We start from the raw sequence: 22562 nt of genomic DNA, 5'->3' as shown, positions 1-22562 counted from the left end.
TTCATATTATCAACCATCCCAACTCTCATAATATCTCTATAAAATATCATAACATCTCTGTAAAGGCAGTATTTTTTAATAGATTTTATAATGGATAAAGAGCTGGCCTTTGAATCAGGAAGGACTGGGTTCAAATCCTGTTTCTGACACATATTGGCTTTGTGATTCTGGGCAAGTCACTTACCCTCTTAATCTCCAGGCAAAACTCTAAGGCTTTGAGTTTGTCCAGTTACTTTAAGATGTACTGGGATCACTAAAGGCAATTACAAATATTTTCCCAGATGACAGAAGTGCCACTTTGTCTTTTGTGGCTAGTGGTAGTCTTCTAGGTGTGTTCTGTTTGACTAGGAAAGGTTTCTTAGTGCCAAACTCCTCAACAAGGTAGGAGAAGATACTGTGTGTGACAAGTGTGATATTCAGAGGTCAGAGCCTCCATCATTAAGAATCAATGTTTTGTGTATCATGATTAACACTAGATAAAGTTCCTCCTTCTTTCCCTATCAATTACTTCATTTTTTAAGGTAAGTGATCCCATCAATGTAGGATTGTCTATGAATTCAAATTGAAACCCATCACTCCCTTATCTTGTATGAACCTTGTCCATGTTCATCCATAATTCCTCCACAAAGGGTTTATTCAATATGCTGGAATCCCTCCTGTAGGTCTTTTTTCAATTTAATGTGTGTCAAAGCAGCAATGAAGGTCTCTCCATTTATTATATCCTCTTTACTCAACAAAGTGAATCCATATTCTTTTAAGACTATACATTATTCCTGAAATATATTATTCCACTTTTTGAACATGGGTCATAGCTGGACAGATGTTATAGCTTACCCATATCCATCGTGTTCCTCTCTGAGGCTCTTTGGATAACATGCAACTTTTATCTTTCAAAGATTATGGCAATCCAAGGTTTTCAATCATACACCGTTTCAGGGAAAATATGTTAAAAAGAGGGGTTTTTCTTCTGGGGAGCAGTCAGTGATTGTTAAAAATAGCATTGCATAATTTTACAAATGAGATCTGGCCCTTTGGTCCTTCTATTTTATGTTGGTCATAACTCATATGTCCATACAATACCTGTTTTGGATATTTGTACCACCAGCGAACTGGTCATTCAACTACAGTTCCTCGTCTGGACAACATACCCTTTTCATCCAAGAAAACAGATTCTTGGGCCAATCTCTTTTGAGCACATGGAAGAAGTTCAATAATGTTCTGGGACTTGATGCAATCAGCTCAATATTATCCATAGAAAGCGACTTCTAGAAAACTTTACCATCAATAGAAAATCCTTCCTCCATTTGGATGTTGGGAAAGACATAAAAGGCAGATGAGGCACTGGATTTGGAAACAAAGGACTTGGATTTGAATTCCAGTTCTACTGTTTACTATCTAGAGGACAAGCTGAGCCACTCTGTGGGCCTCAGTTTCCTCATCTGTAAAATGATGAGATTGGACCAGATATCCTCTGAGGTTCCTTACAGCTCTAAATCTAAAATACAATAACCCTTCTTTACAGTAGTAAACACCTTTGCTTAGAATATCATTCCGTTTTGTGCCTGGATTGGCATTAATACCAGAGGGCAGATACCAAATAGAGCCAAAGAATATAAGACACCACAGAAGCACATAGGAGACACAGACACACTATAATTATCTTGTTCTCCACCCGCTGCTCCACCCTCTGAAACTGCTTTCCCCAGCAGTCACCGCCCCAAGCAGAGCTCTAAGAATAGCTTCAGTCATCTCTCTGCTGCTAAACCCATTCTACCCAAAAGATAGTTGTGGCCATTCTCAAATCCACTGACAAATGTAACCACCATATCTCCTCCTTCAATGCCTTCCACAACATTTTCATGTTGGAGCAGCAGCAAAATCCCTCACAAGTGTTCTGATTAGTCCTCTGGCTTCCATCACTCTGATAGCTTCTCCTAATTGCATTACTAATATAGACACCATCCATTTAGGAAAGAATCATTTTCACCTTACAGAGGGAAATCTCCTTTCAGATTGGAGGGTACCATTTTGCCCTTACTTCCCATCTTAGAATCAATACTAGGTATTTGTTCCAAAGCAGAAGAGTGGTAAGAGCTAGGCAATGGGAGTTAAGTGACTTGCCCAGGGTCACACAGCTAGGAAGTGTCTGAGGCCACATTTGAATCTAGGCCCTCCCGTCTCTATGCCTGGCTCTCAATCCCCTGAGCCACCCAGCTGCCCTATGAATATAAAACTTTGAAAGACTTCTTTGACCCTAGAAGTGGATATGAGGCTTCACACGTCTTGTCTGCATATGAAAAGACCGAGGAAGCTGGGGAGCAATCAGCAGAGACAATGAACAAGGCATAGATTGCTCCTGTACCTTCTCTCTACCCTCTTATTTACTTGGATCAATAAGAGAAATGTAAAGCTTAAAAATACTGGAAAATCTTGACACCCCCCATCCATGGCTATTTGGTAATAAATTAGGCAAATGGCCATTGTCTAGTTATGACAGCCTATAAAGTTTGGAGAAGTGTACAGGATAGTCACTTTTATGTTAGGTCATCCTAACCAGGAAGAGCTGTTGAAATAAAAAGCTCAGGATAGCTGCAGTGGTCAGTCTTGGAAGTTCAGTCTCCAATGGAGCAGATCTGGAGAAATTTCTGTTTGTCTTGAGGGTTGAAAATGCTGGATGTGGTGGAAGGAGGAAGAGATCAGTAGTTGGCCAGTGAGGGTTTTCCAGTGGATCTAGTCAGAAGTCAGTCTTGTTGTTAATATGCATGGAAGACGCAGGACAAATTATGATTGACCATGAGACATGTCAAGATAGAAACTGTAGCTAATTCCCCTTAATCTACCCTTGTTCCCCTAATTCCTCCCACTACAGATCTAAAGCTGAGAAAATATGTATTTGATGTGATTGAGAAGGAATAATAACTAATATTTCTGTGGGATGTGAATGTTTTCAAAGCTTTTTTACATTTATTATTTCTTTCAGGTAGATGCTGTTAGTATGCCCATTAAATGGAAAAGGAGACTGAGGCTGAGAGGTTAAGTTAGTAAATTCCCAACTAGTAAATCTCTGAGGTAGAATTTACACAATTATTAGGCCTAGTTATTAGCCCAACCTAGGCTCTCTCTCAAGAAGGACATGGGGGGAGGAGAAGACAGAGAGGGAAAAAGGGAAAAAGGAGAGAGAGGAGATAGGGAGAGAGGGGAGGAGGGGAAGGAGAGAGAGGAAGAGAGAGAAAGGAGAGAGAAGGAAGAAAGAGGAGAAAGAGGGAGGGAGGAAAGGAGAAAAGAAATAAGGAAGGAGGGAGGGAAAAGAGAGAGAGAGGGAAGAAGGGGAGAAAAGGAAAGAGAGGGAAAGAGTGAGGAAGGAAAGAGAGGGAGAAGGCAAAAGAGAGGGAGACTGAATACTGAGGTGTTACCAGAAGTGTCTTTACCTGGGGGTTAAAGAGAATTAAAAACAATAGAGAAGGTTAGGGCAGCTGGGTGGTTCAGTGGATCAAGAACCAGGCCTACAGATTCAAATGTGACCTCAGATACCTACCTAGCTGTGTGACCCTGGGCAAATCACTTAACCCCCATTGCCTATCCCTTATTACATTTCTGCCTTGAAAAAAAATACACAGTATTCATTCTAAGATGGAAGGCAAGGGTTTTAATAAAAATAAATAGAATTACCAATATGTTTAATACAGCTTCCTGGTGCAATAGAAGAGTGTTTATAGTGGGTCCAGAAACAAATCAGTGGTGGGGAGGGGGTGTATAAATAGGAAATACCACTTCATCCCATCACTGTTACTCTAGCACCAGTAAAATTGGGATAGTGAGAAGCAGTGGGACCACTAGGACACTCATCTGTCGATTCATATTTTTGAGTAAGAGGTGATATCTTTCCTCCTTCATTTCCTACCTGACCAGTGTGACCATTTACTGCCTTATTACTTCCGAGAGGATTTGGTGAGTCCAACAGAACTCTCTGGTCTTTTGAGAACTGAAATAGACCTCCAGAACAATAAAGTCACAAAAACTCTTAGGTCAGTTAAAGACTTCTAGAGTCATCTATAGATGATGCGTGGGATTTGGTATAAGAGAATTTAAGCTTACATCCCAAACCTGTGTGACTCTAGGCATGTGATTCTACTTTGTTCCACCTAGGTTTCCTCATTTGTAAAATAAGGGAGTTGGCTTACATGGTTATTACATTTCCTTCTAGCTTTAAATCTGTAATCCTGTGATCCCACTGGCTGTAGGAAAGGCTACATCTAAGTAACTGGCCCCAGGAAGATTTTGTCTATCCTATTTTCAAATATCTCCATTTTATTACTTTCAGGATCATTCCACCTGACCTTGTGCTAAAGGGATAATAGTTGAAATATGACAGCAGGTACTTTACAGGATGTGTTAAGGTCTATCTGCTCTCATACCTGGAGAAGATTACATTATCTAACACTTGTTGAGGCGAATAACCATCCCTCTGGTCAGATTTTGAATGGGGAACAACCTAGATGTTTTGTGAAATATCTCACTCTTTAAAGTCACTGTTATAAAATTGCAGCTACAGTGTGTCCATGATAACACACTTCCCAAAGCATGACATGCTGTCAGAAGGTATCTCAGGCACAGTTTTATTCTCTTCTCCATAAGGAGATGAACAACTGGGGGATGCGTAGGGTCACTGTCTTGCATAGGTGGAGGAGGATCTGAACTTTACATGTACTTTTTTCACTTGATCCTCACAACATCCTTGTGAAGTAGGAGCTATAACTATCCCCACTTAACAGAGGAGGGTCATATATCTGGCCACAGTGACCCTAATCTCAGCATCCCTACGGAGGAGATGAGGGTGAAGTAAGTTTGAAGCTAGAGAGTAGAAAGACTATTTCTGCTACAGGTCCCTTCTGGAGGGTAATCAATACTGCTTTGAAGCACACCTTCCCTGCAGCTACTACCACGTGCAACCCAGCATTCACCTCTCTGTCTGAGGAGAATGACAGTACCTGACAGACAAGTCATGAACATTTTGGATTAAATTAAGGGAGAAAAGTTGTGCTATGCCTCTAAAAGAACATTAAAGAAGGAGGCTGGAAGAATATTCCCTGCATCTTCCTCCTACCCCTTCCCAGTCTTCTCTCCACACAGTCGAGTCCATGCATTTTTAGAGATGCAGCGAAAGCAAGCATGCAGCTCTTTATGAAGTTGCATTACTGCAGGAAAGAACTGTCTACAGAGGATGCATTGGGAAGAAGGCACCCACAGGATTAGCCTTGCACAGAGATCAGGAGGAAAACAGAAGTTCTTCACCTGGAGTCCCTGAATTTGTTTCTTAAAAAAACAAAAACAAACAAAAACAAAAAAACCAACCACATTCCAATACAAATGGTTTCTTTTGTAATCCCATGTATTTCATTTCATGTACTTAAAAACATCACTCTGAGAGGGGATCCAGAGGCTTCACCAGATTGCCCTTGGGGTCCAGGACACAAACAAGGTTAAGAACCCCTGATGGAGAGAATGAGGACACACTTCACACGGATACCCAGGAGTTAGCAACAACCCACCCTATTTGGTTAGAAAAAAATCTTGAGGTGTAACTCATACTCCCCACTCCGTCAATGTGATCATTGTTCCATGGTTATCCTTAAGAACAATAGTTACTGAATTATACAGACATTTCACTTAAGTATAATGTTACTTAAATTCAGATTCTATGAAAGATAGGCATGATTTGAATATATGTGTGTATATATATATATATATGCATAAGCAAATAACTTTCTATTTATTGGGGAATGGGATGAATACAAAAGATGAAGGCAAAGTGTCATTACAAGTGTGAGCCAGTTCATTTTTGAATTAGCTAAACTGAGTTTTGGAAAAGCAGTTAAATATATTTCTTAGATTATCTCTTTCTTTTTTAATGTATTTTATTACTATCTTTTGTTTTTACATCATCTGCATTTCTGAATCTAGCCATCTCCACACACACAGAGACTTACATATACCCAGAGACTCATAATCAAGAATTTAAAAATGAAAATTTTAAAAGAAATCAGTGAAGCAAAGCTACCCAAATCCAACATTACATGCAGTGTTCCACACCCATGGAGCCCCAATTCTGTAAAGAATTAAGAGGCTTATATTCACATACTTGGGTGTCAGCTCAAAGGTAACTGTTAAATTTTCAGTATGAGCCTTTAGATTTTGGAAATCAGCAAAAGCTACACAGCAAAACAAACAAATAAAGCTACAAAGCAGGACTCAATTTATTGTTTTGTTGATCGTTTAGGCTTAAGAAAGTGTTCATAGTATAGAGTAAACTTAAAAGTGTGTTGAATGTTAATTTTTTTCCCCTTGAGAAATAGCTGTTAAACCTTAATAGCACACCCCTGCTTATATTTCTTCTGGGCTAAGCTTGGTTATGGACTATCTGTTTCTTATAGATACTTTTGGAAAGTATCTCGTTCTGATTTTAGGACATTTATATTCCATCTATGAATAAATAGACTAATTGGAGTTTCATGGATTCCTATTCTTACAAATGTTGTTGTATTAACAGATTTATTTTTGGAACTGAGTTATAAGAGCATTTTATTGGTAAAGGAATCAAATAGCAATTTAAGGTACCAAGAAAAGTCACCTCTTTTTCAGAATATTCTCTTTTCTGTCAAGGCCATAGGGAATATTTATTCCTTAAAGTATAATTTGCTACTGATCATGTTTTGAATACCATTTTCTTTTTGATAATGAGTTGAGTCTAAACTCATGCCACTTTCCATAAGAAAGAACAGGACATAGGCACAGACACAATTCCCCTCAGCAAGAACTCGGGACATCATATAACTGAAAACAATAATCTGAGGAGCAGGCTTGGGTACATGCATGCATGCAGTAGTAATTTGCAAAATTACCTTGTATTCAGCTCTTATCTTTCATCTTTGGGCTGAATGAGTTTCCTGCAATTATCTCTAATAACAGCTTTCTCTCTTTCTTGCTCTCTCTCTCTCTCTGTCTCTGTCTCTCTTTCTCTTTCTCTTCTTTTGTATATCTGATTCTGGATCTGTTTGTAGGTTTGGATAGATGCTGCTACTCAAATCTGCTTCTCTCTTGGTGTTGGGTTTGGTGTGCTTATAGCATTCTCCAGTTACAATAAATTTACTAACAACTGTTATAGGTAAGCCCTAAACTCTCATATTTGAAATGTTTGAATGATCAAATGGTGGGTCATATATTACTATTGAGATTTTTAAATAACTGATACAGAAGTCAATGTCTGGAAGAACAGAAAGAGAAAATTGCTTATAAAACCTAGAAACCAGAGCTTAAACTTAATCTTTTTGTGTGTCAAGGACTCTTTCAGTAAACTAGTAAAGCCTATGTATTCCTCAGAATAAATGTATTAAAAATAGGATAAGTAAATAAATTGTATTGAAATACAGATGAAAATATTTAAGATAGATTTTTGGATACCCCACACCAGAGCAAGAACTTTTGCTAGACTCTCTTTTTAAATAAATTAAAATCAGGATAAGACTACAATAGGTGAAATTTTTGCCCTAAATCTATTAAAGTACACATTGAATGCATTTTTAAAAAGGGTGGTCATATCACTTCTCAAATTCCATGGGCTTTTCATTTTTCTAGAATTGATAAATCTAGATATGAGACTTGAGGGAGACCATGTGCAGGAATAGAAACTTTATTGAAATGTTTTCTGTTAAGACTGACCTCTTCTTTACAAGTTCAGCCTTCCTCTAGTACCCCCTTTCCCTATCCCTTTCAAACTCCTACATTTTCCCCGAGAAGCTTCTTCCTAACCGTTATTGTTGTTCACTCTTCATTTTTTGGAGATGGACCAATGGTACCATGGGGTGATCTTGACTTTTAAGTGAATAGTCAGCAGCCTAGTACCATTATATTCCTATAAGTCTCATCTGAATCAAAGAATCATATTTGAACTAAGAGGGATCTCAGAGGCCATCTAGCCAATCTCTTCATTTCATAGGAGATTTAACGAGAGCTTAGAAAGATTATGTAATTTGACCAAGTTCACCCAACTAGCAAGAAGCTGAGCAAAATTCAAAACTAAAACAGGAATTTGAATCTGACTTACTTCTCTGTCGTCTTAAACAAATGATTCTAAACATAATTAAATCTTTTACTGAAGACTATGAGAGTCTCATATAATATAATGATGCCCTTAGGGATCATTTTTCTTATTCTAGATGACCTCAAAGGTGAGCTGGGGCCGTTAGGTAGCACAGTGGATGGAGTGCTAGTCCTGGAATCTGGATGACTTGAATTCAAATGTGACCTCAGGCACTTCCTAGCCATGTGGCCCTGAGCAAGTCACCTAACCCCACTTGCCTTGCCCCTACTGCTCTTCTGCCTTAGAAATGATACTTTAGTAGATTCTAAGACAGAAAGTAAAGGGTTTTGTTTTTTTTTAAGTGACCTCCCTGCCCCATGCCTTGATGTCAGCTCCCTACTTGTCATTGCTAAGTGTTTTCTCTGAGCCCTAACAGCCCTTTTCTAATTCACAGAAATGTGGTCAAATGCCAATCAATCAATCAACAAGCATTTATTAAGCCACCGTATGCAAGGCTCTGTGTTAGATCCTGGGGATGCAAAGCCAAAAATGAAATGGGAAATATAATCCAAAACTAAAATTAATGACATTTATCCTCAAGCCAAAGAAGTAAAGCCAGAAAAATCTACAGCTAGTTTAAAGCATATGCCAAATTAAGGACTTTTCATAGCATTCAAAGTATATATTCATAACATATTGAGAAAATAATCTTGAAATTATTATTCATAGTTTCTTCTGTTATATTCACTCCAACAGAGGAAAATCTGAAATATGTTCAAAAGAGCATTGAGTGATTCTGAGCAGCAGCAGACATGTTCCTGGATGGGTTTGTTAAGTGGAACAGGAAACCTGGCTGCCTTCTATCACCATGTCACTGAGTGTTTCTTCTTTCAAATGAGATCAAATGATCAAATGGGACAATATTGTAATGCACTTAGCACAGTACCTGACTATAGTAGGTGCTTTATAAATGTTGGTTCCCTTCTCCTTCCCTTTCTTACTCCACAGCAGCAACTGAGTAAGCCCATTTTGGAGTGTGTTGCTATAAAAAGTGACATATAGAGCAATTGTTGACATAAATTCACTGGCCAAAGAATCTGGCTGAAAATAACCCAGGGATCTTTTGTGGAGATGCTGGTGTCTTTGACCTTTATATAGTTATTATTTACCTTCTTTTATTATCAAAGGAGATGCCGTAGGCATGAATACTGGGAAGACCAAATGAGTAAGAGGGGAAAATTGAAGCTTGAGTTTTTTGTTGTTTTATGATTTTATGATTTCTTTTACTTAAACTATTAAACTTAAAGTTTTAGTTAGTGCTTGATTTAAGTGATTATTTTAAAATATGTTTATGGGATAAAAATCAAATGCAATAATACCACATTTTAAAGTTAAAATTTAAAAATTATAGTTCTAAGATGACTTATTTAATTCCAAAACTTTCATTTAAGAAATGCTTTATGACAAATATTATTTTCAGAATATGGTATAAATATGTACTTTGAATGCCATTAAAATACTCAAAAAGATCTGTAATTTCACCTGTTGGGGAGTTCCCATCAACAGTTCACATTGCAACTTCTGACTATCCCCTGTGAGGCCTCATCTTAGCCAAGTGACTAGCCATTTCTCTTTCTATCATAAATTCCTTGAATGCCAATAAAATCCTATAATTTATTATCTTAGTCAGTCAGTAAACATTTCCTAGGTGCCTGTGTGCCACATATGTGCTTTAAATTAATTCAGGGATTTCTAGCTTTACTCCTTTGGTTTAAAGGTCATAGATTTTAATTTTATATCATATTCCTGGGATAGGGATAAAGACTGGAACTATGATTTCATTAGTGTAGTGGGAAGCCACCTCCGAAAATACAGGTTGGCATCTTCTCTTCTCTATGACTTCTAGTCTTAGAGAGTTGCCTAAAGGACCGAAAACTTACATGAACTACCCTGGGTCATAGCCAGAGCCAAGACTTGAACCCACACCTTCTTGGCTTTGTAGGCAGCTGTGTATCCATTATACCAGACTTGCTCCCTAGCGTATTACTGATTGTATCCTATTTACTACCTAGCATTATATGCAAATAAGTATTTATATTAAGAGACTGTTGGAAAGCTAAATAAATAAGTTAAGGAGGAGCAGACTGACTGGCCTTGGAATCATTTAAGACTTAGCTTCCAGGCCCACCTCTGAAGTCCACTGCCTGGGTCACCCTAGGCAAGTCAGCTTTCCTTCTGAGTCCCAGGGCACTCTCTAAATCTGTAAATTGTTGCTAATCTGTATTAGTAGAGACGGTTTCCCAACCCAGGGAAATTATGGGACTGGGCAAAACAATAGGGAAGTCCCACAAAATATTGTATTTCTTGTATGTCTTCATCCCCTATGCAATCTCAATAATTCATTGGCACTAGTCCTAAAATGGCTCACAAAAGTCTCCTTATTGTCATTTTTGTGGTATGTGCCAAGTTTACCTTGTTTTCTACATATCAGGCAAAATGTAATCATAAAAAAGTTTTTCCTATATACATAAGCTAAATACTGGAAGCCACAGAAAAATGTGGGTTTTTTTTCCTAATTGTAACAATTAAAAGAGGTATGCAGGTATGTGTGTATGAATAAATCAACTTAAAAGCAAAATCATTCTATAGATTAGTTCACTGGTGGTGCAGTGGTTAGAGGTCTAGGATTGAAATTCGAGAAGACTCATCTTCCTAAGTTCAAATTTGACCTCAGATATTTACTAGCTGTGTGACTCTATGCCTCAGTTTCCTCATCTGTAAAAGGAACTAGAGAAAGAAATGGTAAACCACTATAGTATCTTTGCCAAGAAAACCAAATAGGGTCACAAAGAATCAGACATCACTGAACAACAATTGTTTTTACACATTACTTACTAGGTGAAATTCACTTCAAGAAAACATATATATCCCTGAAAAATATGCCACTGATTCATTGTCCAGAGAGATACCAATGGTCAAGATGTGGTGTTCACAAAAGCCTTCTGGCAGAGGGTTTCTTTAATAATTAGAGTTTGGTGAATCATGAAAAAAAGGTCAATAGCTTGCCAATGTCCTGTTTGACCCTTGTGGTGGGATGAAGAGACTTTCTTGATGATTAGTTATATCTAGTGCTTGAGATGTGGGACTGAGAAGAAAAGTCTTTCTTTTTCCTTTTTCTTTTCACACTGGCTTTAATCCTGCTCCTGACCTTCTGAGAAGGTTGTATTCAGGACATAAGGAGGTTGTAAAGGAGAGTTTCTCATCTGCTCCCTACTATGCAATGAATGGTACCACAAGAGCCCGACCAGCTTAGAATCTTGTTTTGCAGGTGCCCATTTGAGCACATATATTCATTGGAGGGTCAGAGGTATCTGAGAGGACCCTAGAGGTCAGACTGTTTGGGTCTTCTGTAAGGCAACTAACTATAAAAACAGGAAAACTGCCCTAAAGGTGGCAGAAAATTGCTCCATTGATCACAAAGAGTCAATAAGTTGATCATTTTCATTCTGAAAAAAATCAGTTCACTTTTGGAAAATGGTACCCTGCCCTCCTCCGTGGCCCCAGTTCTTCAAGTACCAGTGAATTAAGAATAATGAGTTGAAAATTACATCTGCTCCCATAATGTTCCTCTGTTTCATGACGAATTGTTTTATGTTTTCCCAGAGATGCAATCATCACTACCTCTGTCAACTCCCTGACAAGTTTTTTTTCTGGCTTTGTCATCTTCTCCTTTTTGGGCTATATGTCACAGAAACACAATGTTCCCATTGGTGATGTGGCCAAAGATGGTGAGTATGTGTTCATATGTAAAAGTAGCTTTGGCCTAGACTCCTTAACCATAATCCTGGTTTCTGCTGTCCACATATCATTATAACCACTCTAAGAGGAAGGCTCCCTTCCTAGATTTCCCAGATTTAGAGAGGAAATATTACTTGTGACAAGAGGGACTTTTTTTAAAAAAAAATTTTTTTAAATCCTTAACTTCTATGTATTGGCTTCTAGGTGGAAGAGTGGTAAGGGTGGGCAATGGGGGTCAAGTGACTTGCCCAGGGTCACACAGCTGGGAAGTGTCTGAGGCCGGATTTGAACCTAGGACCTCCCATCTCTAGGCCTGACTCTCAATCCACTGAGCTACCCAGCTGCCCCTAGAGGGACTTTTTTGATGAAGTTATTCAATAGGTTGGTTGAAAGCCCGCCTAAAATGCTTTCAAATCACAGGATGGTTACATACTCTTAAAGATAATGAATACTTTGCAAACCAACTTCTTGGCCTCTTCTGTAAGCACCCTTGTTCATTCCCTCTGTGGCTGATATCGTATTTACTCTGGAAAATAGAGAATCAGGACTGTTCCCAGGGAATGGGACATGGTATAAGAATATTTTGGTATTTAAATGGATGCTACTCTTTAGGTTAACAGAGTAAGATAAAAAGAATTCAATCAATCAACAAGCATTTATGAAGGGCCCACTATGTGCCAGGCATAGGGCTAGGTAGAACCTGGGCATACACAGCCAAAAGTGCAGCAGTCCCTGCCTTCCACTCAAGGAACATCCATTTTATAGAAGTGAAACATTACATGCACATATTAGTATATACAAAATAAATAGGAGTTAATTTCAGCAGAGAGGCACTAGCAAATGAAAGAATGAGGAAAGGCTGGGTGTAAGCTATGAAAGAGACTAGGGATTTTAAAGTATGGAAGTGAGAAGGAAGTGTATTTCAAGTATGAGAAAACATTTGTACAGACATAAAGATGGGAAGTGGAATTTCATGTGTGAGGGTCAACAAGAAGGCTAATTAGGCAAGACCTTAGAGTGCATGAAGGGGAGCAATGACCAAAGTCAGTTTGTGGATAACTTTAAATAACAAACAAAATAATTTATATTTGGTACTAGAGGTAATAGGCAGACACTGATTTGGGCAGGAGAGTGGCATGACAATAGATTCCAATGGTATTGTCCCCAGAGTTTACCAATTCAAGTTCTTTACCAGCTGAAAAGTTTTAAAAAACATTTTCATTTATTTTTAAATATTTTATTTTTCCCCTATTACATGTAACAAAAATTTTTAACATTAAAAAGTTTTTTTTCGAGTTCTAAATTCTCTTCCTCTCCTCCTTCTTCCCTGAGATGGGAACAATTGGCTATAAATTTTACATGTATAATTATAACTATAAAATGTTTCTTCATATTAGTCTTTTTGTGAAAGAAAAACTTAAACAACAAAAAAAGTGAAAATGAAGGAAGTGAAATTTAGTATACTTCCATCTATATTCGGATTCCATCAGTTCTTTCTCTGTTAGCCAGTGACAATTTTCACTCTGAGTCCACTGGGAGTGTTTTGAATTACTATATTGCTAGGAATAGCTAAGTTATTCATAGTTGTTCATTGTACAATACTGCCGTTACTGCATAGACAGTTCTCTCCTGGTTCTGCTCACTTCATTCTGCATCAGTTCAGGTAAGTCATCCAGGTTTTTCTGAAATCATCTTGATCATTAAATGTTAGTTTCAAATGAAATCACTTGAGAGCATGTTTGCAAATTTCAAATTTTGCCACTGATTATTTAGAAGGTCATAGCAAGGCAAAATGGCTGAAGAGGGAAGATTCTTCATATACTCAGATGAAAATTAGGGCTGGTGAAGTGAAAGGAACACTAGACTTGGGAGCCAATGACTTGAACTGTTTAAACAAGGCAACCTTTAAACACCCTTATATCTTTAACACTCTATGGATATATCTCTGATGTAAATGAAAAAGAGGAGAAAAGAGAATTCTTTGCATTCATCAGGCTTTCAGATATATATATGAAGAAAACCAATGTCCCCTGGTAAGATTTATTCCATCAGCAGTTCAGAAAAAGAAAAATCCCCCCCCCCCAAATCAAAGACACCAATGATTATTTTACCATGAATTAGCAAATTCTGGTACAGAGATTGGGAAAGACTATTCACTCTTAATTTAGAAAGTGTCTAGAAAATTCAGTAGCATCTTGAATCATTTATTTGCTTTTGGAAAGTTGGATAATGAAGTTAGGTGATCTTAAGGCTACTTTCATCCTGGGACATTTTTTTTCATGTCACCACTAATTAAGCAACAGAGTCATGATTCATTCTTCTTATCTTTGGTGCTTGCTGTTCATTGATAGTCTTCAATGTCCACTTAAGTGCTTTTCCCCTGGGGTGCCATTTATAGCAAAGATAATTCTTTCCAACTTCAACTCAATTAGGACTCTGTACCTAGATAAAACCAGTTGAACAAGTGATGCTTGTGTTCATATAAATCATAGAACATTTAAAACTCCTAGGGTAGGATGAGAGAAGAGGGAAGTAATAAAAAGACTGGGATGGTGGAATTTACTTACTATTGCATTTCTGCATTTTTACTGCTAGTTTTGCCCTTTATTATGATAAATAGTAAGTGCTTACAAAAACCTCCATTAACCCCTGATAGAAAAGGTTAAAATCTTCCATCCGCTTCAGTGACAAGTAAAGTAAATGTCATTTATAGTTCTAATTCTCCAGAAAATATTAACCCACCTAAAGAAATGAAAGAAGAGGATGTTGATATTACATTCTGCAAAGCTTACCGATATCTTCCTGTGTGCGTCGTTTGTGGCATTTGGAATCTGTAGAGGTGTCTAAAGGCAAAGACTATTTGAAAATATGCCTCCGTTCAATGAGGAACAGTGAAAAAGCTTAGTTTAGAAGGGAACTATAGCCTACTCTTAACTCCTAATAGGAAGCTTCAGAAATCTCTAGATGGATCATTGTGGGTTCTAGTTCTTAAGGAAGAAAATGAAATGTCTTAGTGTCCCAGCAGAATGAAACTCGTTTAGTTCTAGATCAGTTGGTACAGTTGAACGAGATCTTGAGTGAGTCAGAGAAACTAGAATTAAGTCCTGGTTCTATTAATTGCTACCAATGTGACCTCAGTTTCCTCATTTATTAAACAAGGGAGTTTGGAATTTTTTTACCTCTGAGTTCCTTCTACTTCTAAATCTGAGATCCTGCACTATGTTTTGGTTTAAGAAAATTTGCAAAAGAAAAACACTCATGCTAGAATCCGTATATCTTTGAAAACAGTAAAAACTTACCAGGTGAATTGATATCCTCTGTATGAAAAGCAGCTTAGAATTATAGTCAATTTTCTGTCCTCCTTGGTAAAACTGTCTTCTCTGTGGATTATCCTTGGGCATAATTCACATCTTGGTCTGGTTCCTCCTTCTTTCAGTGTATCTGATCATTTCCCCTTTAATCCATTTTTGTGTAAATACCAGGAATGCAAACCTTTTATTAATGATAGTGCTTTAAGATTTACACAGTGCTTGACCTAGGCTATTTCTTTTGATCCTTAAAACAACCCTGTGAGGAAGGTTCTGTTAATATAACCATTTTACAGATGAGAAAACTAAGACAAAGAAAAACAGACTCATACAATTAGTAAATGTCAAAGGCAGGATTTAAACTTAGATCTTTCTGACTCCTGGTCATATACTGTTATCCATTGTGCCATCTAATTGCCTAATATGCAATTCTTGGAAAAGATGTGTGAAATAACTGGTGGGTGTGCTTTCTCTATGCCTTAAATAAGGAAATAGGGCAAAGGAGGCAAAGGGGAAGAAAAAGGGAAAGGGAATAAACATTTATATAGAATCCCTTAAGTGCTGAGCATTGTGCTAAGTGATTTTAAAATTTTATCTCATTTAACCTTGGTACTTCATGAGTTGCTAATGAAAAAAATTCATCATTTGACGGCCAACATTTTATTGTTATTAGATAAATAGCTAGAGAGTCCTTTCAGCAGCCTGTATTTGAAGTCTTTTCTAGGACCTTAAGGAGGGAGAGAAGGATAGGAAAGGGAATAAGCATTTATTTAGTCCCTATATGAGGGCAACTAGATAATATGGAGGATGGAGCACTGAGCTTGGAATCAGGAAGATCTGAGTTCAAATCCAGCCTTAGACACTTATTAGCTGTATGACTGGGCAAGTCACTTAATCCCCCTTTGCCTCAGTTCCTTATTCGTAAAAATGAGCAGGAGAAGGAAATGGCAAACAACTCCTATATCTTTGCCAAGAAGACTGGACAATGCGCCTACTTTGTGCTAGGCACTAAGTACCTTTTACAAACATCATTTGACCATTTCATTTGAGAAGTCAAGATCGCCTATATGCTATGGTGAGGCATTGAAGTAGGCCATGAGAAAAGGGATTTTCCTTCTCAAATTATCTCCCCAACATTATACTAGTCAAAGAAATAAATATGAAGCATCATTGGATTTTCTTCTATTTGAGGTTATTTATGCTGTACTTCTTTTTTGAGGTCTTCACACAAGTAAGGTGCATAGTAGAGTCAATTCCAGACAATCACTGTAAGTGTACGATCCATACTTCCAGCCTGTGTTTAAGCCCTTACCTCCTTTGGATTCCATTGGAACTAGGGCTACAGCCAGAAAAGATTCCTGTATTTAAAAAGACCCTAATTTTTTTGTCATGTAGAAATGAGTAGATCAACATGGAATTGGGGAAGAAGGCAAAGTTGTGGGATATTTGGAATTGTGTGGCACTGGCTCAGGGAGAGAAAGAACTATTCATGTAGCTTATGCATTTTGTTTTCTTTTGGTAACAACTTAGAGTCACATCTAAATTAATTTCCACAATATCTCTGAAATAGATGAATAACTGTTATGTAGAGATGGAAAGCATGGAATCCCTGCAAAATACAGGGACAGCCTCACCCAGAATTCCAGGGGACCCCCCTGAAGAACTTTGGATGAGGGGGCAGTTGAGAAGGGTTGAGGCAGTTGCTTTGTGGGGGTTGAGGTGAGCAGACTCACTGCTTACTGCTCCTGACTTGGGGGGTTCACCTGAGTGGCCATTGTGACAAAGCCATCGTGGTTTTTATTCAAGAGTTAGCCTGTTTATTAGGATTAATCCTTATCAACATCAGTATAATAATTATTTAGTGATTTAGTGTTTAGATATATTCACTGTTAACAAGAGAGCCAGTGTAGCTAGGTGCCTTCACACCTTCCTGTGGGGGGGAGGGCAGCTTCAACCTAACAGATCAGGGTCACCTTTCCTTATCCAAAAACCTTCATTAACCCCTCTAGCTTTTCCTTTTACTTCTTAATATAAGCTTTACCTTCAAAATCTGTGCCTGAGAATTATTTGGGAATACTCACTGCCCAAGTCTGGTCATCTAGTTTGAATCCTGTCAGCTACCAGTTTTAAGAAGAACATTTATCTCAGTCCTCAACAGATAGATAACTAGCTTCTACTTATCCCTCTATTAGACCTGTGGGGAATATAAGTTAAAGAAAGGGAACATCATTAGAGTTTAGCCACAACAGAAACTTACCAGAAGTATCTCAGTCAGTCTCCATTTTTCCAACTGAAACATCAACTGCTTAGGGGGAGGGGTTTGAGATCCAGGAGTGTCTAACCCCGTCCTTTCTCACTGAAGCCTGTCTATCAGTGTCTGTGACTTGAAGGTTACTGGCCCTGACATATTTATCTGCTTCTCCAAAATATCTGTTATTATCATCATAACAATAACTATTTCCCACTTCACAGAAGCAGAACTTAAAGTAGGGAGTGGTTAATTATTAATGTTTTTTGCCCTTATTTCCAGGAGTCATAGGACTTTACAGACTACCAAGCCTGATATTCCTATCCTCCACAATGTTTCCCACTCTGAATTCTAGCTGTCCTAACTTTTGTCTTGCCACTGGACTTCGATGACTCTAGAAGAAAGAGTGAGGCTGCCTACTTTGCACAACCTTGCCTCTCTAAAATCCAATTCATGCAAAATGACCCCATGATATCATTGGTCCTCTTTGAAAAAGAAAAAAGAACAACAATAATCTCAGTCTGAAAGAGGGGAGCTTGCCTACCTAATCTCATGGTTTGCTATGGCTTGGGTAAGCTTACACAGGGAGTAAAATTTCCCTTTCCCAGGCCTTTCTTATTACAAGTCAAATGACTCTGATAAAGAGTTCTGGATCTATGATAGGGTAGACACAAAGGGGAAATATTGGCCTTAATACATTGTTATACATATACTTTCCGACCCAAATTATCTCCTCTCCCTTTCCTTCCCTCTCCCTGAGGTAGTAAGCAATTTGATCTGGGTTATATATGTATCAGCATGCAAGATATCTTTCCATGTTGGTCAGATTGTGAGAGAATATTCAGATTAAAACAAAACCCAGGGACATCTAGGTGGCTCAGTGGATTGAAAGCCAGGACTAGAGACTTGAGGTCCAGAGTTCAAATTTGACCTCAGACTTCCTTCTAGCTACGTGATCTTGGGAAAGTCATTTAACCCCCATTGCCTAGCCCTTACCATTCAATACCCCATATTGATTCTAAAATGAAAGTTAAAGATTTAAAAATAAATAAAACCCAAACACACACACACACACACACACACACACACACACACACTAAAGCAAAGTGGGGAAAGAACATGTGGTTATATTGATTCTGACAAAGCACCTTCATCTCTCTTTGCTCTAGGTCCACCTTTATCCTTCCTCAAAGTCAGGCCATCACTTTGTAGGCTGCCACCTCCTGGACATGTGGCTATTGTTATAATGGTTCTCCAGGTGTTGATACTCTGAAGAAATCTGGAAAAGATTGGAGGGGAAGAATCACAATTATCTCATTTGATTCTAATGACACTTTTGCTGCTTGTAGAACCTTAGCTCCCTCTAGAAAATAATGCAGTTTCAGCCACCCTTTCTAATATTAAGTCTTCCTTGGGAAGTGAAAAGTGAAAAGAATATTAACTCCAGAGTTATGGGATGTAGGTTCAAAATCCTATCTCTGACATTTGCCATCTGTGCAACATTGAACAAGCCCCTTACCAACTTCCCTGGGCCTCAGTTTCCTCTTCTATAAAAATGAGAGGGTTAAATGGCTACTCAGCCATTTCCCTTATAACTCTAAATATATGCTCTTTCGATTCTCTCATGCTACCTCAAAATTCTTGACTAGAAAGAATAATTTTCCTTATATTTTGCTTTTGCATAGCCACCTAGTCAATAGTCATAGTCAACAAACATTTATTAAATCCTTGCTATATGCCAGGCACTGTGCTAAGCTAATAAATATAAATATTAAAAAAGAATGAAGTCCCAGCCCTCACGGAGCTTATAATCTAATGAGGAAAGACAATGCCCAAAAGGACGCTGAAAAGGAGGGGAAAGGGCATCCAAAGGTACCAGATAGCCGTATGATGAAGTCAGAGAAGTCCCAGGGTAAAGTAGCCTGGTGAGAAGTGAGTCTTTCCTCTACTAACCTTCAGGCCATTCCAGCTTCTTTCTTGAGGTGTTCAAGACCTGGCTTATAGACTTGCTCAGACATCTCAGAACCCCCTACTTCATTTAATATTCACTTTTCCAGTATATGAGGCATAGTTATTTTCTTTGTCAAGGGCAATATTATCTCCTTGTGCCTTGATCCTATCTCCTCCCATTTCTGCCAAGTGCTTGCTGCTTGATCAAACAACTGAAGAGTCTCACAGTTGGAAGAGGTTTCAGTGATCATCTTCTAGTCCAATTCGTACCTAAGTTACAACATACTCAATAAGTGGCCATCCAAATTCTGCCTCAGAAATGTCCAGTATGATGAAAATACTCAGCTCGTGAGGCAGCCCTCAAATCACAGAAGATAGAAGTTTTCCATATTGCCAATATCCTGGTCTGGCTTCCTATCCCTCTACCACCTTGAACCCTTCTGTTCTCTACTGTTGATAGCATTTGTGTGAGAAATGCAAAGCTGTTTTGCCTTATTTCATAAAGAAAACAGAAAACCTAGAAAGAGATAAAGACCAAATTTGGATAGCTCTAATTCTTAGGAAATTTTTCCTTCTATCATGCCTAATCTACCTCTTTGCAACTATTTAGCAATGCCTCAAAGAGCAAAGCCAAATAGATCTAATCTTTCTTCTAGGTGATGTCCTTCAAAAATCTCGAAAACATCTATAACATTGTTGCTTCTAGCTATCATTCTACAACTCTTCTCCTTTCACAGCCAAATTCCTAGAAGATATCATCTGGATTAATGCATTTCCCCTCCCCCTACTAACTTTTTTTGGTGGAAAACTGTTGTGTAATGAAGAAAGGATCAAATCAACATGATTTACATGGCTCTTATTTGGTTTTTGAGGTTATACAAAATCTAAAGTAATGAAGTAGTTCATGAATAGGGAAACATTGAAGATGACAGTGAGTGATGATTAATGGGTCACGTTCTCTGAATGGGAAAGGATGGAGCCTAGGATGTGAGTAAAAGGATTAGCTTTGACATCTTTTCTTCAGTGGAATGGAATAAAAATGGAGAGGACAGGCAAAGGTATAATAGGATGTAGAAGCATAGAATTGGGCATCTTACAGGAGCTCTTGATAGGTAGCTGTAGATTATTTTTCTGTAAAGTAGGAGACAAAGTCACCTACTAAGAACAAGGGGGAAGGGATGGAATCTGTGGCTTAAGGAGAAAAGAAGAGCCCAATTAATCAGGGAAAAATAAAAGGATTGCCACTCAGCAGTAATGGCCTGGTTGAGATTAGATGACTTGAATCGGCCTTTCAATGAGTGTCAACTTATGTAATAATGATGATGGCAATAATTAAGTGGTACATAGCTTCAAAGAAAATACTTGATTGATTGATTATAGATACTAGAAAAATAACAGAATGAGAAGAGAGTTAAAATTTGGTTTGTCTTATTTGAAAGTATTATTTATTACAAACAATTGTGAGAACTACTTACTATTTATGTTTAATTCCTATGCAGACAATAACAATTCAGCATATCAAAAATATGTCAGAGAAACTTTTTTTATTATTATGACTACAAATGCTACATATTAATGCTCAGCCTTAATGATTTATTGCTTATATAAGCTGGTTATTCTGCCTGTAACTTGAATAAACTAGAGGAGGCATTGCCTTTGAAGAGGAGGAATATCTTATCTCACAGGCAAGTAAAAGAGTATATAGAACAAGGAGGTTAATAATGGAACTGATGGCTAAATTAGATTATTTCAATGATTGCTGGTTCTAATCTCATTTAACAGTCATTACAAATAGTCAGCAATCTTCATTTTATTTGTCAAATTCGCTTTTAATATTTTTGAAAGACAGGAAAACAATTTATTATGTTGGCTAAGTACTACCATCTGTTTAAATATGCCAAGAACAGTAAATATGTCTGAATAAATAGTGCTGACTAAAGGATGGGTTGTGCTTGGTGTTTGTTTCACAATAAGAATAAATTTAAAATGCCCCAAAGACAAAGACATTAAATATATAAAAGAAATAGAATCAAGAGGAGATTTTCTTGTGTCATCATCTCTAGTTTCTAGTATGGTGCATATAAAATATTTATTAATTTTAAAGAAAGTATAAACTAGTGACCCCAAATCACAGAAGATATAAACTTTCCATATTGCCTATATTCTAATCTGTTTTCCTTTCCCTCCATCATCTTGAACCTTTATATCCTCTTCTGCTGACAGCATTTGCTTGAGAAATGCAACATTGTTCTGCCTTATTTCATAAAGAGAACAGAAGACATAGAAGAGGATAAAGATCTGAAGTGGCTGTGAATTGATTTCTACAGAAAACTCCTCTATATTTCAACTATCCTCAACTGCTCTTTGAATTGTGACTTTAGTAAAATGCTACTAAAGATGGATCAGAGACAAGCTAGCCTTGTCTCTCTCCAGGAAAGTCCAGAAGACTATCACAAGTCAGGAATCCCCAAGAGAGGAACAATTGGGACCAAGAGAAAATTTATCATATCTACCAGTTGGCTACAAGATCTACCAAACAGAATAAAATAGGACAGAAGACTTTGCTTCCAGCAAGGAAAAAGGGCAAGGAGAATTTTGCAGTGAATTGAATAGAATATACTGTGCTTTTCTTCCATGACCACATGACTGATATCTAGATTTAGTAGGTAGTATGTTGCTCCCTTCTAGAAGAAAACATAAAAATATCAAAGGAATATTTCTCTACTCTCTGGGCTTAATTTAGGGGGAAAAAACTAGTTGTTCCTCAAAAAAAAAATGAAATGTAACACACAGAAGGAAGGGGGGAAAGGACCACCACTGAACACTTGGAATTAAGTATATTTAATCAACCCTTCCTGTAAAAAGAGAAGTTGAACCCTTCCCCCAAGGAAAAATCAGCTATTTTTTATTTGTCTTTAAATTGACAACATGATCCACAGTTATCATCCAAAGAGAAATGAACCTAAAAGGGTTAGTGGAAGAAGACATGAGTATTGGTGGTTGGTGACTCTCTTTTGAAGGATTAATAGCAGTCAGTTCTTTGTCAACCTGATGATAAGAGAGGTCTACTCTTTTCTAGGGCATATATCTGGGAAGTGATGAAGCACCCTCCCACCCCCACCAAGATTTGTCAAACATGATAACCATTATCCACTGCTTTCTGGTGATTCAAGGAGCAGGT

At 37.8% G+C, this 22562-nt stretch overlaps 1 protein-coding gene across 1 annotated transcript in view; it reads left to right on the top strand.

Moving 5' to 3' along the window:
• The window catches only part of SLC6A3 (solute carrier family 6 member 3), an 82737-nt gene that overhangs the window by 36217 nt on the left and 23958 nt on the right, over window positions 1–22562 (top strand). Inside the window, exons 6-7 of the mRNA XM_044657864.1 lie at window positions 7059–7162; window positions 11741–11865. Of these exons, the coding sequence (XP_044513799.1) occupies window positions 7059–7162; window positions 11741–11865 (229 nt within the window). The remainder of the gene's footprint in view (window positions 1–7058; window positions 7163–11740; window positions 11866–22562) is intronic.

This window comes from Gracilinanus agilis, chromosome 1, assembly GCF_016433145.1.
Source record: "Gracilinanus agilis isolate LMUSP501 chromosome 1, AgileGrace, whole genome shotgun sequence".
Lineage (NCBI taxonomy): Eukaryota > Metazoa > Chordata > Mammalia > Didelphimorphia > Didelphidae > Gracilinanus > Gracilinanus agilis.
Note: the sequence above shows the minus strand (reverse complement) of the source record. Positions and strands in the feature narration are given on the sequence as shown.